Source organism: Lissotriton vulgaris, chromosome 8 (genome assembly GCF_964263255.1).
Source record: "Lissotriton vulgaris chromosome 8, aLisVul1.2, whole genome shotgun sequence".
In the NCBI taxonomy this organism is placed as follows: Eukaryota; Metazoa; Chordata; class Amphibia; order Caudata; family Salamandridae; genus Lissotriton; species Lissotriton vulgaris.
This window is the reverse complement of record NC_141696.1, coordinates 32,405,162-32,421,648: the sequence shown is the minus strand read 5'-3', so window position 1 is coordinate 32,421,648 and position 16,487 is coordinate 32,405,162. Positions and strand designations below refer to the sequence as shown.

Genomic DNA, 16,487 nt, shown 5'->3' with positions numbered 1-16,487 from the left:
GTGATCTTTTTTATGATTAGGAGATGAAACCATTTGAGTGAGTTGAATAGTGGAGAGATCATGGAGTACATTTGAGGCACTTTTACAGTTTAGTCATTAAAACATAATGTTTACCTCACCCAGCAAGTAAAAACTGATGTTCCCCACACTTAGCTCAGCCACAATATTTGGTATGACATGAATAAATTGAGTGGTTGGTCCTGGGGCATGATAAGCTAGTAAGCTGTTGAAAGTTAAAGTTGGGGATAGTTCAATGGTAAAGGAAAGACTCTCATGCCCAGAGATATTGATGAGGAAGAATATTCCCTTTCAATTGATCCTTAACGATCATGGCAACTCCATCACCTATTTTGCTTTGTTAATCGCACCTAGCTATAATGTAGCCCTGAGGGAGGGCAACCACTCCTTCAGGCATTGAGTCAGTTTTTATCCAGATGTCTGTAAGAAATAGCACCTCTGGCTGAGTTTCTTCAAGGAAGGCATACAGATCTGATTTATGTATGGAGAGAGATGTACAATTCAGCAAAAACATACTAGAAGAGTGTTCATAGGGTCAATGTTGTGATAGCAGTTCTTACATATTTGCCAAAAACCTAATTTTTGGCAAATGGACGGGGAGGTGTTCTGGCCCCCAGACTCTGTCCCTGGCTGAATGGAGACAGTCTTGCCTTTGGCATGTCTTCAGTGTGCCAGTGGTGCATCTGTACACAGGCGTCAACTAAATAATGAGGCGGCTTTAACAACTAGAGAGCAAAAGAAATGGCATCTCTAGTTGTCTAGATAACGGCTTCTGGTTCTGAAGACAACCAATGAGTGCTCTTGTCCTACCTTCAATTCAGCAACCCCACCACTACTTCCAACAACAGCATAACATGACAGAATATTACAAATACATTGTGAAGCAAAATTATAAATGTGAGAAAAAAGTGTGTTGAGATATTTTGGCTGATGACAGTCTGAAGTTACAATGCTATAAATCATGTAATTTACCATTTCCTTAAGATATATCCTTTCATGTATCCTTTCATATCACAAAAGAAGCAGACCTGAACGTATAAACATCATGGGCAGATATTTGCTAAGGATTTGTGCTGTTCCAAAGTGATTTAGAGTTCAACAAAGCGTTTTAAGGTTCAACACAGTGGTATTCTCTTTCCAGTGCAAAATGTAGTTTCTGCAGGAAAAGTGCAATTTGTTCATTGAAAAAACACTTGGCACTTATTTGCATCACTTTATGTCAAGGGAGCTTACTGGGGCATCACTTGGGAGGATTGATGCAAACACCCATAGTTTTTGACATAAAGCCCAATATACTAAGGTAGTCAAACAAGGCTTTGTAATTAAAACTATCACCTTCTTCAGGGAGCCATAAACAAGAGGAGATATGTTCATCTCTTCAATGAAAACATACATGTGTATAGAAGTGCATAACATATATTCAATGTGTGTGTTCCTTCTGAGTTAGCCTCAGCATATGAGCTTCTACTGGAAGATTATGCTTCCAGTACAATGCATATGCTACACAGAGGTCACTGACCTATGCGCCATGGTGCACAGCTGTACTTTATGGAAGACAGCCTTATTAAGACACAAGCTCAGGAGGTGGAGCAGCAGGCCAATCATAGTAGTTATGGTTCTGTGCTGTGTTTTCCCCCATCCTAAATAAAGTGCAGCAAATTTGGATGTCTGTGATGAGTTACATGCACAATATGTAAATCTCCTCCAATGAGTACAAACAAAACCTAGGGCTGGTTTCTAGATATGTGTGGGTGTCCTCTCATGTAATCTAAATGATTTGTGAAGGGACCCAATGAGGAGTTATCTTGTTTATATTTTTGTTTTGTTTATAGGAGATGTAGAGAGAGAGTACCGAAAGGTAAACTCAGTATATCATCTGTTCTTCATCATTGGCTAGGGATACATTTGGAACAGAATCTTAAAATAGGCATTCACTTGTACGCTCTTTTTTCCTTAGGTGTTTTTTCCATTTTAGATCAATTTAATGTTTGTTCCCAAAACCCTTCCCCTGGAATAATTTATCCTATTACTGAAATTATGTTATATACCTACTTTACTATTCAGTGGTCGTTAGATTGTCATAGGGGAAGTCCATGCTGCGCCCGCGATCTAAGAAAGAGAGAAACACATTCCAATGGATTGGCCTTGACAGATACTTTTGTGGGATTAAATCCTGCTGGTGCGCAGTTTGTAACATAGTTTTTCATAGAGATAGGAGCCAATTAAATCTACAGGGCTAGTTGCACTCTATGATATTTCTTTAGGGTACGTGATTTGCAATGAAATATACTGCAAGCACCTTAAATCAAGAGTTCTAATTTGTGACTCCACCTGAAAAATTGAAATATTTGTCATTTTGAGTATTTGTGAGAACAAGAAGGTACCTTTCATTTTTGAAGAAAAAACACTAATTGGACATTGCTTTATTTGTGTGTTGCACATTTCTGAGATTGTAAAAAAAACCCTCAGTGCATGCCAGCTCAACTTCTTTTGCTTGCAATGCTAACTCAAATAGGCAGGCTGGGGCAAGACAGTGTTTGAAGTGTTGGATATTTTGGAGTAGAGGAGACTTCCAGAAAGAGTTGTGTGATTTTCCCATATTGGTGAATCTTGAACTCTTATCTAAGAGTAAAGCCTTGAGGAGTTACATGTAGAGACTGAGGCTGGAAGGAGATGTCGTGGAGCTCTAGGGCACTTCACATGTACTAGGGATCTTATGGGACCTGGAGGTACCCATGTCAACAAATAGGTATCAATTCATAAGGCAGGATAAGAACCAATGAAAGACATACCCAGTGAATCCCATGTGAGACTCCATGTTTTGACGAGGGTTAGATGATTGACTGTGTGAAAGGCAGCTGGGAATTTTGACAATATAAAGAAAAAGGGATCACCGTAATCTGCAGCCAGGAGGGCATTGTCTGTGATGTGCAAGGTAGCAGTCTTCATGCGGCACATGACCTGATGCAAAAATAGAAGTAGTGCAAGAGATGGTAGGCATTGGTGTGAACTTCTAGTTGAGCGTAGGCTCCTTTAACAATGATCTTGCCAATTAAGGCTTGATGAGTGATAGACTGACTGATTGGTCATCAGTGTTAATATAGTTATCTATCGGACTGTGATGATCTGGACTGTTTTGAAAGCACTCGCTGAAAGGACAGGAGTGCACTCCTGCCCTTTTGAATTAGCATAGGGCAACACAGCAAAATGACTTGTGGCGCAGCCCTAGGCCAATTCTTTATAAATGAGGCCCTGAGTAACTACTTAGGTAAACATTATCTCCCTCCTTTTACTGATATCAAGAGCATCATGACTCTCAGGGAGATAATGGGCTGTTACCAGGGGGTGCCAGTGGGACCCTGAGAAGCCAGCTATAAGTGGGAAATTCGGGTCACTGCCAGCAGGTGGAGTCTTAGAGTAAAACAACACAGATCAGAGGTGTTACCAGTTACTGGATGAATCAGCATTAAAAGGTAATGTGCTATGAGGTCCTACGTGAAAAATGCCAGCACTCCCACTATTGATAAACGTCAGTAGTCTATGTGACTCCATTACATTTTACTTGTTTTGTAATGTCAATTTTAATGGTCATCATGATTGTCAATCATCCTGATTAATTATCAGTGTACCAGAAAAGAAAACGCATCACTGGCCATTATCTCTCTTTGACTCTATTAGCTATGTGTTTTCTTACTAAGTAAGACCTGGAGTTTCTTTCAGGCCTTACAAGAATGGTGTAACTCTTGGGAAAGAATATACATCCCAGCAGTCCAGCGCTGGAGCAAAGGATGGCAAACACCTCCACGGCCACCATGTACTTCCCCCGTGTGCTCAGATACGCCGGGATGAAGGAGATCCACACACTGACAAACACCAGCATACTGAAGGTGATCAGCTTGGCCTCGTTGAAGCTTCCAGGGAGATTCCTTGACAGAAAGGCCACAATAAAGCTGACTGTGGCCAGGAGGCCCATGTATCCCAGCATGCAGTAGAAGAAGGTGGTGTCCCCTTCATTACACTCAAGGATTATCTTCTCATTGTAAGTCTTCATGTTCATTTCTGGGAATGGAGGAGACTGTGTTAGCCATGAAACACAGATTACAATTTGGATCAACGAACAGAAGAAAACTATACAAAATGGTGTTTTTATTCCCAGCCATGTACTTGAAGAGCTGCTGGGATTTGTGGCCTTAAAAGCAAGAACAACAAGAATTGTTTTTGCCAGAACACAGGCGACACTGATAGTAAAAATTACCCCAAACATAGTCTGCCGCAGCATGCAGGTGAGCTTCGTAGGGCGAACAAAGAACATGAAGGAGCAGAGGAAGCAGAACATGAGGGTGATCAGGAGCAGGTAACTGAGCTCCCGGTTGTTGGCTTTCACAATAGGAGTGTGTTTGTACTTGTTGAAGAGAAACAGAAGAGAAGCAGTGGTAAGGGCCATCGCTGATGCACATACGGCCAGTGTTAGACCCAGGGGATCATCCATTGTTAGAAATTCAACCTGCTTTTGAACGCATCGATCATGTCTCTTATTGGACCACTGGGTTTCACCACATTTGAGGCATTTCACTGCATCTGCGAAAGAAAAAAAACAGTTTTCATTATCTCAAAATATGTCTTCTTAGAAAAACGTATTTTGATGGTTTGGCCAAAAGAATCATTAAACATGCCTGTGAGTAGGCGAGATACAACAGAGAGGCACATTTGAATCCACAACAACATGAGACTGATAAGAACAGCATGGGCTTTTTTATAACCTTAAATCTAAATAGCCAAGATATTGCCAAGATCCTAAAACACAACAGTACTTTCTTAATTCAATGAGTTGTTGGCTTCAGTACACCTCTTGTCGCATACACAAAAGGGTTTACACTCATTAAAGCTTGGTTTCTTACATGGATATCATTTAGGTCTTGCCAGGGGCAGCAGCTCAGTAGTAGCAGCATATGTGCCAAGATAACAGGGATTGCTGCATTAAAAAAATTTCTGCTCATTCCTCATTCCACCATTTTGTGAACTGCAGTTTCCCTGTACCTCAGATTTCAGTGATCCAATGTCCAGCAGGTGGTAAGGAGGCAGAATAGTGCTGTCTCTTTCCTAAAATGTAAAAAACGATTTTCCCTGCATGTGATTGCATCATTTTTAACTGTTTTGAGTAGAAACTTGTGGTTGCCGGTGACTGTTTTCATTTAACCTATTGAATTGTGGGATTTGCAGTCCAAACTCTGGAGTTTTTCTCCTCTCATTCCCTGTGACTATCTGTTTTTCCCTCCTAATTCTGTAAATCAATCAACCTCCAGCTCCCATTTTATGGTAACAGGTGAGTGAAACCAACCTCCCCTCTTATTTCTATTGGGAGTAGGGCTTAGGCTTTCCTGTGTTTTTATTTATTATTTTATTTATTTAACGATTTGTAGAGCGCCTGGTGACCCGGAGGCATCCCTGCGCTGTAAGAACTTGCGATGACCAAGAATGGAAAGGTGGTCCTATTTGGGGAAGAGGAGGGTTTTTAGCTGTTTGCGGAAGCGTAGATAGCAGGGTTCCAGCCGCAGACAGCGTGGGAGCGAGTTCCAGCCTGAGGAGGCTTTTACTGACCACCAGTGCGAACCCTCCTGAATCTTGGGACATTAGCCAGGCGCTCATTGTCCGAGCGCAGGAGTCTCGGTGCTTTATACGGGGTGACCATGTCTCTCAGGATCGAAGGGCCTAGACCGTTGATTGGTTGATTGGTTGCTGGATCTACGGTTAAGTCTAGGGTTAGGCTTAAGCTTTCTACTAGATATAGGGTTATGGTTTCCTGTGTGATTGGCTGCTGGGAACATGGTTGGGACTAGGTTTGGGAATTAGGCTTTCTATTGGACATAGGGTTTAGGGTGTTGCCCCTGATTGAGTGCTTGGCTAGGGCTATGATTAGTTGTAAGGTCTTGGTTTCCTATTGGTCCTTAGGTTTAGGGCTAGTGTTGTGATTGGTTAGGGTTAGGGCTATGGTTCCCATTGGTTGACGGGGTCACCTGACTCCTAGGGCTTAGTGCGTCACAGCCTGGTCATCAAGGCTGAGGGCGGAATTGGCTTGGTAGTTTGGTTTGCCCTGTTCCCATCATGCACTGGGACAGGAATAGACTAATTTGCATGTAGCCAGGTTCTGAGCTGGGATGGTGCAGTGAGCTAAAAAACGGTGATGGATCAAGCCCTGATCTTTGGACTGGGTAAGAGTGGTCTGCTTAATTCAGACACTCTGTTCATCACCACCCCCTTTTCTGAATCATTTTGTCCACCATAAGCGTGGAAGGGTATACTCAGATGTGAGTCCCTTGCTCATTGCACCATCAGGATTCAAGCAAGCCGGGCCGACGACGGCTGAAATGCCAGAAACCGGTCCCCGGAAGCTTGTTTCCTTCCCAGTATAAGAATTGGCTTTGTAGTAGAACCTGGCTATATGCAAATTAGTCTGTCCCTGGCCCAGTGCATCATGGGAACAGGGCAGAACAAACTACCAAGCCAATTCTTCACCAGAAAGGAGACAAGCTTCCGGGGAAGCGTGGAAGGGTATACTCAGATGTGAGTCCCTTGCTCATTGCACCATCAGGATTCAAGCAAGCCGGGCCGACGATGGCTGAAATGTCAGAAACCGGTCCCCGGAAGCTTGTTTCCTTCCCAGTATAAGAATTGGCTTTGTAGTTTGGTTTGCCCTGTTACCATCATGCACTGGGACAGGAACAGACTAATTTGCATGTAGCCAGGTTCTGAGCTGGGATGGTGCAGTGAGCTAAAAAACGGTGATGGATCAAGCCCTGATCTTTGGACTGGGTAAGAGTGGTCTGCTTAATTCAGACACTCTGTTCATCACCACCCCCTTTTCTGAAACACTATCAACAAAGCACATTCTATAAACTGTCTACTAATAACTGCTCTATTGATCTCTAAAAACAAACATCACATCTATGACCTTTTCACTGACACAAAAGCAAACATACTATTCATAACTGAATCTTGGTTGGGAGATACAATGGCTCCAATCCTGCATGAAGCCATTCTTCTAGGCTATCACACGATCATCCAAAATCGTATAGCAAAAAAAATTTGAGGTGGCCTAGCTGTTGTTTTCAGGAAAACATTACATATCACTAAAGTGGACGATGTTGCCATAAGGATTGTGAGGCCCTTTTCACAAGATGCAATCCTACACCATCTTTCTGCTGTAACATCCTGCTCCTTTACAGTCCTCCACCTAGGAAGGTGACATTCCCAGACACACTTATAGACACGTTTTTAAACCTGATCGCACTACACTACCTATGCGTTCTGGGTGACCTCAACTTTTGGTTTGACAAACCCAATAAGCTCCATCCAAAATCAATAATCGCTTGCCTAGTCACACTGAACCTGCATCAGATTGTCTACAAACCCACACAATGCTGGACTATTCTAAAATGTCATTTGTGCTAATACTGACCTAGTTACCTTTCAAACTATAACTCTGGTCACATGGAGCCACAACCATTTGCCTTCTTTCCAACATAAAACAACACTAAGCAACAACCTAAACCCACCTTACGTGCATCCACCTATCGACCAATGAACAAACTCAATTTGGAACCCTTAGAAACACAACTAACATCAAGTACAGATATGTTCAAAAACTATATGAGTGGCTACAGGAGGCTTTTGATATTCTGATACCACTCAAAACCACACAACAGAACAAAAGAACACAAGCACCTTGAAGAAATACAGAGATAAACCACATAAAACAACAAATTAGAAAGCTGCAACATGCCTGGCTCAGAACAAACGCTAATCAAGACAAATTCCGCCTACAGAAAATTAACAGATTATACAAGTCAGTTATCAAAAGAGCAAAGAAATTGTATTATTCAGACAGAATTCAAAATGCTAAATGTGCAAATAACGATATCTATAAAATACTCAATGAATTTCATAAACCGAAGTGCCTAGTAGGAATTCATACCATTACTCAACCTTTCACAGACAAACTGGCAAATCATTACATGAACAAAGCATGCACTTTGTGCTCATACTTAAAACAAAGACAAAGCACCAGCGATTACCCTTTTTCAAAACAACAATCCAAGAATACTCTAACTCAGCCTCTCCGTTTCTTCCAACACATTTCACACAATAAATGTTTAGACCTGGTCAATGCAAGCTGACCTCCCGGCAGCCTTTCTGACCCGTGTCCACTACAAACTTTCAAGGCAATTCTTCTAACAACATCTGCTACCACTCCAGTAAGAAGAATCATCAACTATTCCTTATCTACTTGAATATTTCCAGAATAACTCAAAAACGTATACATACGCCCATTACTAAAGAAAACATACTTGGACCCGCTGAACCATGACAACTACAGACCCACTTCAAATAGACCTTTACCGGGCCAACTTATAGAAAGAGCAGCGTTCACCCAGATGTCACAGTTCATTGAAGACAATGCCATACTTTCAGACATCCAAATGGGAATCCATCCAGGAAGAGGCACAGATTCTTCCCTCCTTGTCATCTGGGATTACCTGAAGAACATAGTTGACTGCAACTAGGTTGCTGTTCTACTTCTCGTGGACCTCTCAGCTGCCTTTGACATGGTTGGCCATAACAATCAGATACAAAGAGTCTATGAAGCCAGCATAGAGGGGACTACTCCAGACTGAATCCCATCCTACCTTTGCAACAGAACTAATGTCATCCATACCCCACCTTATACATCTAAACCTTACTCCACAAAAGCAGGAGTTCCTCAAGGCTCTATCATCTCACCCATACCGGTACTGTTCAATCAATTTAACCTCACGTGCTATAACTATGTAGATGACATGCAAATACCCCTTCAACTGGAATGCCCCAAAGACATTGGAAACGTGCCAATTTTCAGTTGTCTCAGAGCCGTGGATCAAATTGAATACTTCCAAAATGGAAATACTCATGTGTGCTCGCCGCCTAGCCTGCTGAACTGGGATCACCACCTAAAGTACTGAAGAAGGTAAGAAACCTCAGAATGACCATTGACTCCAAGCTATCAATGAATTCCCAAGTGGAAAAACTCTGCATTGGATACTGGTTGCCAGAAGATCCAGTTCAATCTCCTTTGTATCACCCTCAAAGCAATACATGGACCTGAACTGATCTTTATCAGAACTAAAATCTCCAAAAACTTTCAACAAAGGAACCTCTGCTCTAGAAAAAAACATGGGTGGCACATTCTTCTCTGTTCAAGCAGCCAAACAATGAAACTCTTTACCCCCCAGCATAAGATCCACGGACAACGACCTTATCTTCGGAAAACTACTAATGATTTGACTCTTTCCCACATAACCATCATACACAAACAGAAATATACAGTTTATCCCTCTCTATATAAGCATTTCTTTGTACTATAGATCTGTACCTATACATGTGCTTTGCTTTGTGTAAACATGTAGAATAATTATGTTTTAAAACAAATTAATAAAAATAATCTTTTAAGTACAACAACACTTGAAAGCCAGAATTTATTTAATGCATCTTTTATCTACCTATACTTACTTTCCTTATGCATCTATATACTTTCCATGTACTTATGGGTCTATATATTTATTAATTGTCTTCGAATTCAGCATATCCAATGCACTACCCTATTTCTCACCCAATACCTCTCTCAATATATCTTCTACCTCAACTCTCTGACTCATTCCAAACCTCTTTCTACTTTTCTTTCCAATGCACAACGCTATTTCTCACCCTATACTTCTATCGATATATCCTCTACCTCCACTCTCTCATTCATCCCACACCCCCCATATCACTACTGTGATCCCCAGAATAACCCTTTCAAGACTCTTACCTACTTTACCTCTCTTTGCACTATGCCATACCTCTTTTTACTAGACCAATGCCCCCAAACAAGCCTTTCTAAACCCTTCCCTCTGACTCTTCCCCTCCAAATCCCATGTACTCATCCCAAGCCTCCTCCCACTGCTTTGACCACCAAAACAAAAACAAAACAATCCTTCCCTCTTCTATCCCTCCACTATCTATTTCAATCCAAATAACAGACTAACATGTCCACTCATATTTCACTATACTAATCCTTTATAGGTTCCAGAGTAGTGTGCTACTCATCGAAAAAGTGCTTCAGCACATCAACATTGGTAGCAAGCACTATATAAATTCAAACCTTTTCCCTCTTCTATCCCTTTGCTACCCTTCTCAACCCAAATAACTGAATGACATATCCACCACTCAAATTACTTTCATATTTCACTATACTAATTCAACAATAATACCTAATGGGTTCAGGAGTAGAGTGCTATTTGCTAGAAAGCGCTTAAACACCCAACCAGGAGTAACAAGCTCTATATGAATGCAAACCTTTTTCCCTTTTCTATCCCTCTGCTAAACTTCTGAATCCAAATACCTGACTAATATCCACCATTCATCTTACTTTCATATTTCACTATACTAATTCACCAATAATTATGGGTTCCAGAGTAGAGGTCTTCTTGCTAAAAAGCGCTTCAACATCCTATCAGGGGTAATAAGCGCTATATAAGTGCAAACCTTTTTTCCTCTTCTATCCCTTTGCTATCCTTTACAATTCAAATAGCTGACTAATATCCACCACTCAACTTACATTCATATTTCACTATACTAATTCACCACTAATCCTTTAAGGGTTCCTGAGTACCGTGATACTGGCCAAAAAAGTGCTTCAACACCCCATAAGGGGTAACAAGTGCTATATAAATGCAAACCTTTTTCCCTCTTTTATCTCTCCACTATCCATCTGAGTCCAAATAGCTGACTAACATATCCACCACTAAAATTACTTTCATAATTCACTATACTAATTCAACACTACTCCTTTGTGGGTTCCGGACTAGCATGCTACTCGCCGAAAAAGTGATTTGACGCCTCATCAGGGGTAGTAAGCACTATATAAATGCAATTACAATACAATACAAAATAGTAATAATATATTAAAATAAATGAAAAGAACAGAATAGTGCAGGAAATTAAAAGAATAATTTTTCCATGTTGTCCTGTGGTACCGAATCCAGCCAATATATTTTTTCACATTCCATGTGCTGAAGAATGGCTTACTTTAATTGATTTTTGCCAAGTTCATATCACAGTGCCATTGCATGAGAATAGGCAGGAGTACTGTCAAAAAGAAAATTAATGACTGGGACATAAAATTGGAAGGTGTCACCTGAGAGGGTGGAAATAATTTCCAAGAAAAATCCACCTCAAATTCAGAAAGAAGTCAGGAATTTATTGGGAATGGTTAGCTGCTGTAGAGAGTAGTTACTAAACCTTTCCATAGTGGCTAAACCTTTACTGAGGCTGACTCACAAGGATGTGTCTGATCCGCTTCCATTGGACAACAATTGCACAAAAGCATTTCTAGAGTTGAAAGAGAGAAAATGTCGCACCCCAGCACTAGGAATGAAAACGTATTTGAAAGAAATACACCAATTTGCAGTGCATTTTCAAAACGATGATTGTTTTAAAAGGTCTGTGATGTATTTCCCAATGACCTTTGACCCTAACTTCACAGAAATGTCAGCAAATGAATTGGTTTGTGATGAAACTGAATATGAATGTCTAAATGTCATGAAAATATGCATAAAGCCAAAATCAGACTTTAAGGATGAATGTCTGAGTCGGCCCAACAATGTCCCTTTTGTAGATGGCCTATATTTGAAAGGTAACAATGACACATTAAGAGCAGCACATGCTGTGCTCCTTATACATTATGTTGTCAAAGCTTCATGGCTTTTAGTAGTTACCTAAGTCCAAATTGATTGCCCTTACCATAACATGCAGTACATTTGCTCAATTGGGAGTCACTGTTGTTATGGGAGAGAGAAATGCTAATGCAGTGGCACAAAATCGTGTTCTGTTAGCATATACATTCGATGAAATCGTCACAGTTGGATTAAAAGAGGCTCAAGAAAATGTTTCAGAAGCAGAACAACAGGGTTGTATCAGAACTGTTTTTGAGAAAAGTGACAACTGCATAGTGGCAAATATGTTATTGCAAAAACTGATGCCCAGGTATAGATTGCCAGTTTCTCTGAAATCAGACCATAATGAGGTCTCAAAGATGTGAGACACAGCAAAAGAATGGCAGCAAGGGATTAAGTGTTGCACAACCTACCTATACACTATTGGACACAGTCAAAAAACTGTAAAAAGCTGACCACCTCCCTAGTCCACTGCCACGGAACTATAATTAGATAAACACAAAACAAGCGTGTGGCGAGGCAACAAGGAAATTTGTGAAATGGAATGTATCAAATTGGCAAATTGAGACACATGTCCTTCATGAATGTGATAAAAGTCCAATTTAATCGGTTTCTCTTGACACGATGATAAAACAGCAAAGAAACTCAAAGTACGGTGATCAGTGGAACCGCACAAAACAGCCAACGTGTTTCGCCCGATATAGGCTTCCTCAGGGCAGAAAAGATTCAGGTGGATTACGGTCTCATTGAAAAAAGCCACAGTCAGCAAATAATGTGCAACAATCGTAGAAAAAGAAGAAAAGTTTCCCTCCTGAAACGCCGAGGGATTCCCTCCTGAAACGCCGAGCATATTGAGGACGCTGCCAAACCCCTGTAAGGGAGCCTGCTCCTGCCGCCACGCCAAACCCCTGTAAGGGAGCCTGCTCCTGGCACTACGCCTCGCCGGACCCGCTTTGCGGGTCCAACAGCGCGGCTTGAAGCGGACTCAAGAAACTGACAAGGGGGCTAACTCTCACTGACCGGCAGGGCTGCGAGCAACTGCGGGGACTCCGAGGACCAGGAGTCCCTGCGTGCCCCTGGACCAGCTGGGCTGCTCTCCCTGCCGGCCCCGCCCACCTGCCCTCAGCGTCAAAAAGCAGTTTCACCGGGCACACAGCGGATTCCCTCCTGAAACGCCGAGCATATCAAGGACGCTGCCAAACCCCTGTAAGGGAGCCTGCTCCTGCCGCCACGCCAAACCCCTGTAAGGGAGCCTGCTCTTGGCGCTACGCCTCGCCGGATCCGCAGCGTGGCTTGAAGCGGACTCAAGAAACTGACAAGGGGGCTAACTCTCACTGACCGGCAGGGCTGCGAGCAACTGCGGGGACTCCGAGGACCAGGAGTCCCTGCGCGCCCCTGGACCAGCTGGGCTGCTCTCCCTGCCGGCCCCGCCCACCCGCTAGTTATTTGGACAGCTACATAAAGGAAGTATCGCTCCCGCAACGCGGGAGGGCGCCGGGAGAAGCCTGGGACAAGGGCGGGACCGTCTGTGGCCGTCAGGGGCCGACAGAGGCCGGGCCGGGCCTACTCTCTTTGCCTCTGTGGCCTCAAAACCGGACCCTCTTGCACGACTTTGTATTTCTTATTGTGGTACCCCTATTTTGAAACATAGATTCGTGTTTTGATATCACACTGTCCCCTACCTGCTCATATAATCAGTGACCGCCACTTCTGCCCCCTGTTTCATTCGCCCACTGAGATGTCTACCTCTGAGGCAACTCAGGTGTTAGCTACCCCAGGGTCTCCTATTTTAGGACCACTGGATACATTTTTTGCTAAAATAAAGAGCGATGTTGACAGGGAGCTCACACTTGCAGAGAAACGCGCAGGGCGACGTCTCTCCATCGAAAAGTTAAAGCTAAGACCTCTTCAGCCCCAAGATGCAGCTATAACATCCCTAATGGATCTAACTACACCCATAGATCACGTTAACACTTCTACCCTTATAGAAGACATTCCCCTCATTTTTCAGACGAAATCCCCTGACCAGAAGGACATTATTATTATTTCCGACTCCATTCACTCCCAGGCAACTGACACTCAGACCATAGACTTAAGCACTCCCTCAACGGAACCAGCCCCTCTTTATGATAAAAATATACCCTCTCTTGTTTTCACCCCAATTGGGTCTGACCAACACACCTTGGGCATCCCTGAGGGAAGGCTTCTAATATCATCGCCTAGGGATTCCATCAAGCGCCCTAAAGCCTCCTCTGGCTCCCCACGAGGAAGAGAAGAAAGAAGCTTGCCTTTAAAAAGAGAATTGCTCCTCCTAAACACTCGTCACACACTCCGCTCACCATTCCTGATAAGGTAGGGACAGTAGATCCCATGAAAGATATGACCCTCAATTCAATTTCTGTACCTAGTTACGCAGGGTTGCTTAATGATATTTACCGCCTTATAAAGGCCCTGATCCTTCCTCTCACTGAAAGGATCAAAAGATTAGGGGAGAATGTCGATAAAATCCTTCAAGATCAAAAGGGTATATCTTGCCCTAAACCAAACGCTTCAAGTGACTTAACACAGTCTATCAAAGAACCTAAACATCCCAAGCCTGCGATTGGTATCCCTAAGGCAAATCCACCATCCATAGCCGGGACTCCAAAACCTTCGCAGAATAGTAATTCCAATGACAAAAATAGCAATAAAATTGCCTCATCGAAAAACATCACGACCACAGATAAATCTCATTCCAACACAAGGCCCCATAGTACGCATCCTAACAATAATAACAATATAAACCCCCCGCCTAACATATCTCATAACCCTAATAGAAGATCAAGGAATACCGTTGATCTACCGCCTGAGTGCATAAACTATGTCATTGTACTTACAGGTGTTCCGCCTCCGCCTGAAGGTAACCCAGAACATCAGGCCAACCTAAAAAATAAGGTTATCTATTGGTTGAGGAAAAACAGACCACTTCCGCCACACCTAAATGGTGATATCGTCTCGGCCAGGCGATGCCACTGGGTAGGCACTAGACCCAAGGACATCGAAGGTGATGTGATCCTAGTCAACTTTAAAGATCACAGACTGGTCACATACATCAGCGACTGGTATCCCGGGACGGGCGAGGGGGGAATCTTAACCCATAACCTAAGTTACTTCTACCCTCAGGCCATGTTGAGGCAACCACCAGCCCGGTCTAGACCTTACCATCCTGGCAGTAAATGGCGCCCAAAAGCCCCCCTTGGACCCACAATACCTTCATTTCCAGCCCAAAGTTATCACACAGGTTTTAATACTCCTTTCCCTCATCCTATGCCCACCCATGCTCCAATAAAGTACAGACCTTATGCCCCCGACAGATTAGACCACACGCTGATGTTAAAGGGCCAGAATTATTATGACACCACCGATGATTTCTGTTTTCCGCCCTGCCAGCTACCTTTTCCATCGCAAAATTTTCATAACTCTATTACACATTGGGGTGATTCAAATTCTTACAACCCCAAGGACTCCTGGAACATACCCCTGACCAACCTTTACAACCCTCTCTCTGGACTGGATGACAATGAATGACTCCACGAGTCTATTAACACAGAAAAGCTGCCTGCGGGCCACCAGAACCGTCAGTGCGCTTCTGCCCACTATTTGTCATCCAGTCCATCTAAAGCGCATCAGGTCAATACGAGGGAGGGGATAGATTCCCCTGGTGATCTCCTGATACCTAGCTTTATTTCCCATCAGCCTCATTTATCTCCCCATAATCGTACTATTTCTACCCCCATGACCCGTCTCGCTACCTCAAACACACCAACTCTGCAATCGCAAAGACCTCTTGTGAGTGAAGGTTGCACACATGTGGTCTTTAGCAATGTACCCCATTCCAATTCTTCTCTTCTTTCATGGAATGTGGCAGGGCTAGCCTTTAAAGTTTCCAACAAAGCCTGGTTAGACGCCATACACATGCATGACATCCTGTGTTTCCAAGAAACATGGTGCTGTGAAGAACTACAACTCCTTGGGTATCAAACCTTTCACTCTTCGGCTACGCCGTCAGCACAGGGCCATAATAAGGGTGGGCTCTGTGTTTATGTTTCAACAACGGCAGAGGTTAAGATTCATAACTTTTTTTCCAGTACCCATTTTCAAATTCTATCTTTTAAATGGGGCACGAATGAGAAAATTGTATTGGTGAACTTTTACAATAACATGACCGATAGTGAAATGGAGCCCACCATGTCCAACATGTTGCGCCAGTTGACTCATACCGTTGACCACTTTAAGGGGGCAATAATAATATGGGCAAGGGACTTCAATTGTACGATCTGTTCACATTCTGATTCTCCCTTGTGTGGTCTCGCAGACCTTGGGGCGGATAATCCAAATCACTTTTCTCATACAAAGATGGGGATGTTGTTAAATGGTTTTGTCTTTAATTTTGACCTTTGTTTTGCAAATCAGACCTGTCCCTCACCCGTGCAGTTTGAGCCAACCTTCTTTGGTAGAGGTTGTAACTCAACTATTGACTTTATATTGGTAACCCTTGCTAACCCTGGGTTTTTGACCTTGTGGGCGGTTGGCAAAGATGTATTTAGCGACCACTATCCCCTCTCAATCGGTGTAAACGTAAAGGGGCGTTATGATAACAATGGTATCCATCCCACGTATCCATATAAGATTGATTTATCTAAAACTAATGGCTATGTGGTTAAATGGGAGAAGATTGTCCCT

At 42.8% G+C, this 16,487-nt stretch overlaps 1 protein-coding gene across 1 annotated transcript in view; it reads right to left on the bottom strand.

Annotated features, from left to right (window-relative positions):
- Window positions 1-3,673: 3,673 nt before the first annotated feature.
- The window catches only part of LOC147693315 (vomeronasal type-2 receptor 26-like), a 97,632-nt gene continuing 84,818 nt past the window's right edge, over window positions 3,674-16,487 (bottom strand). The window contains exon 6 of the mRNA XM_086935925.1: window positions 3,674-4,596. Coding sequence (XP_086792051.1) covers window positions 3,674-4,596 — 923 coding nt within the window. The remainder of the gene's footprint in view (window positions 4,597-16,487) is intronic.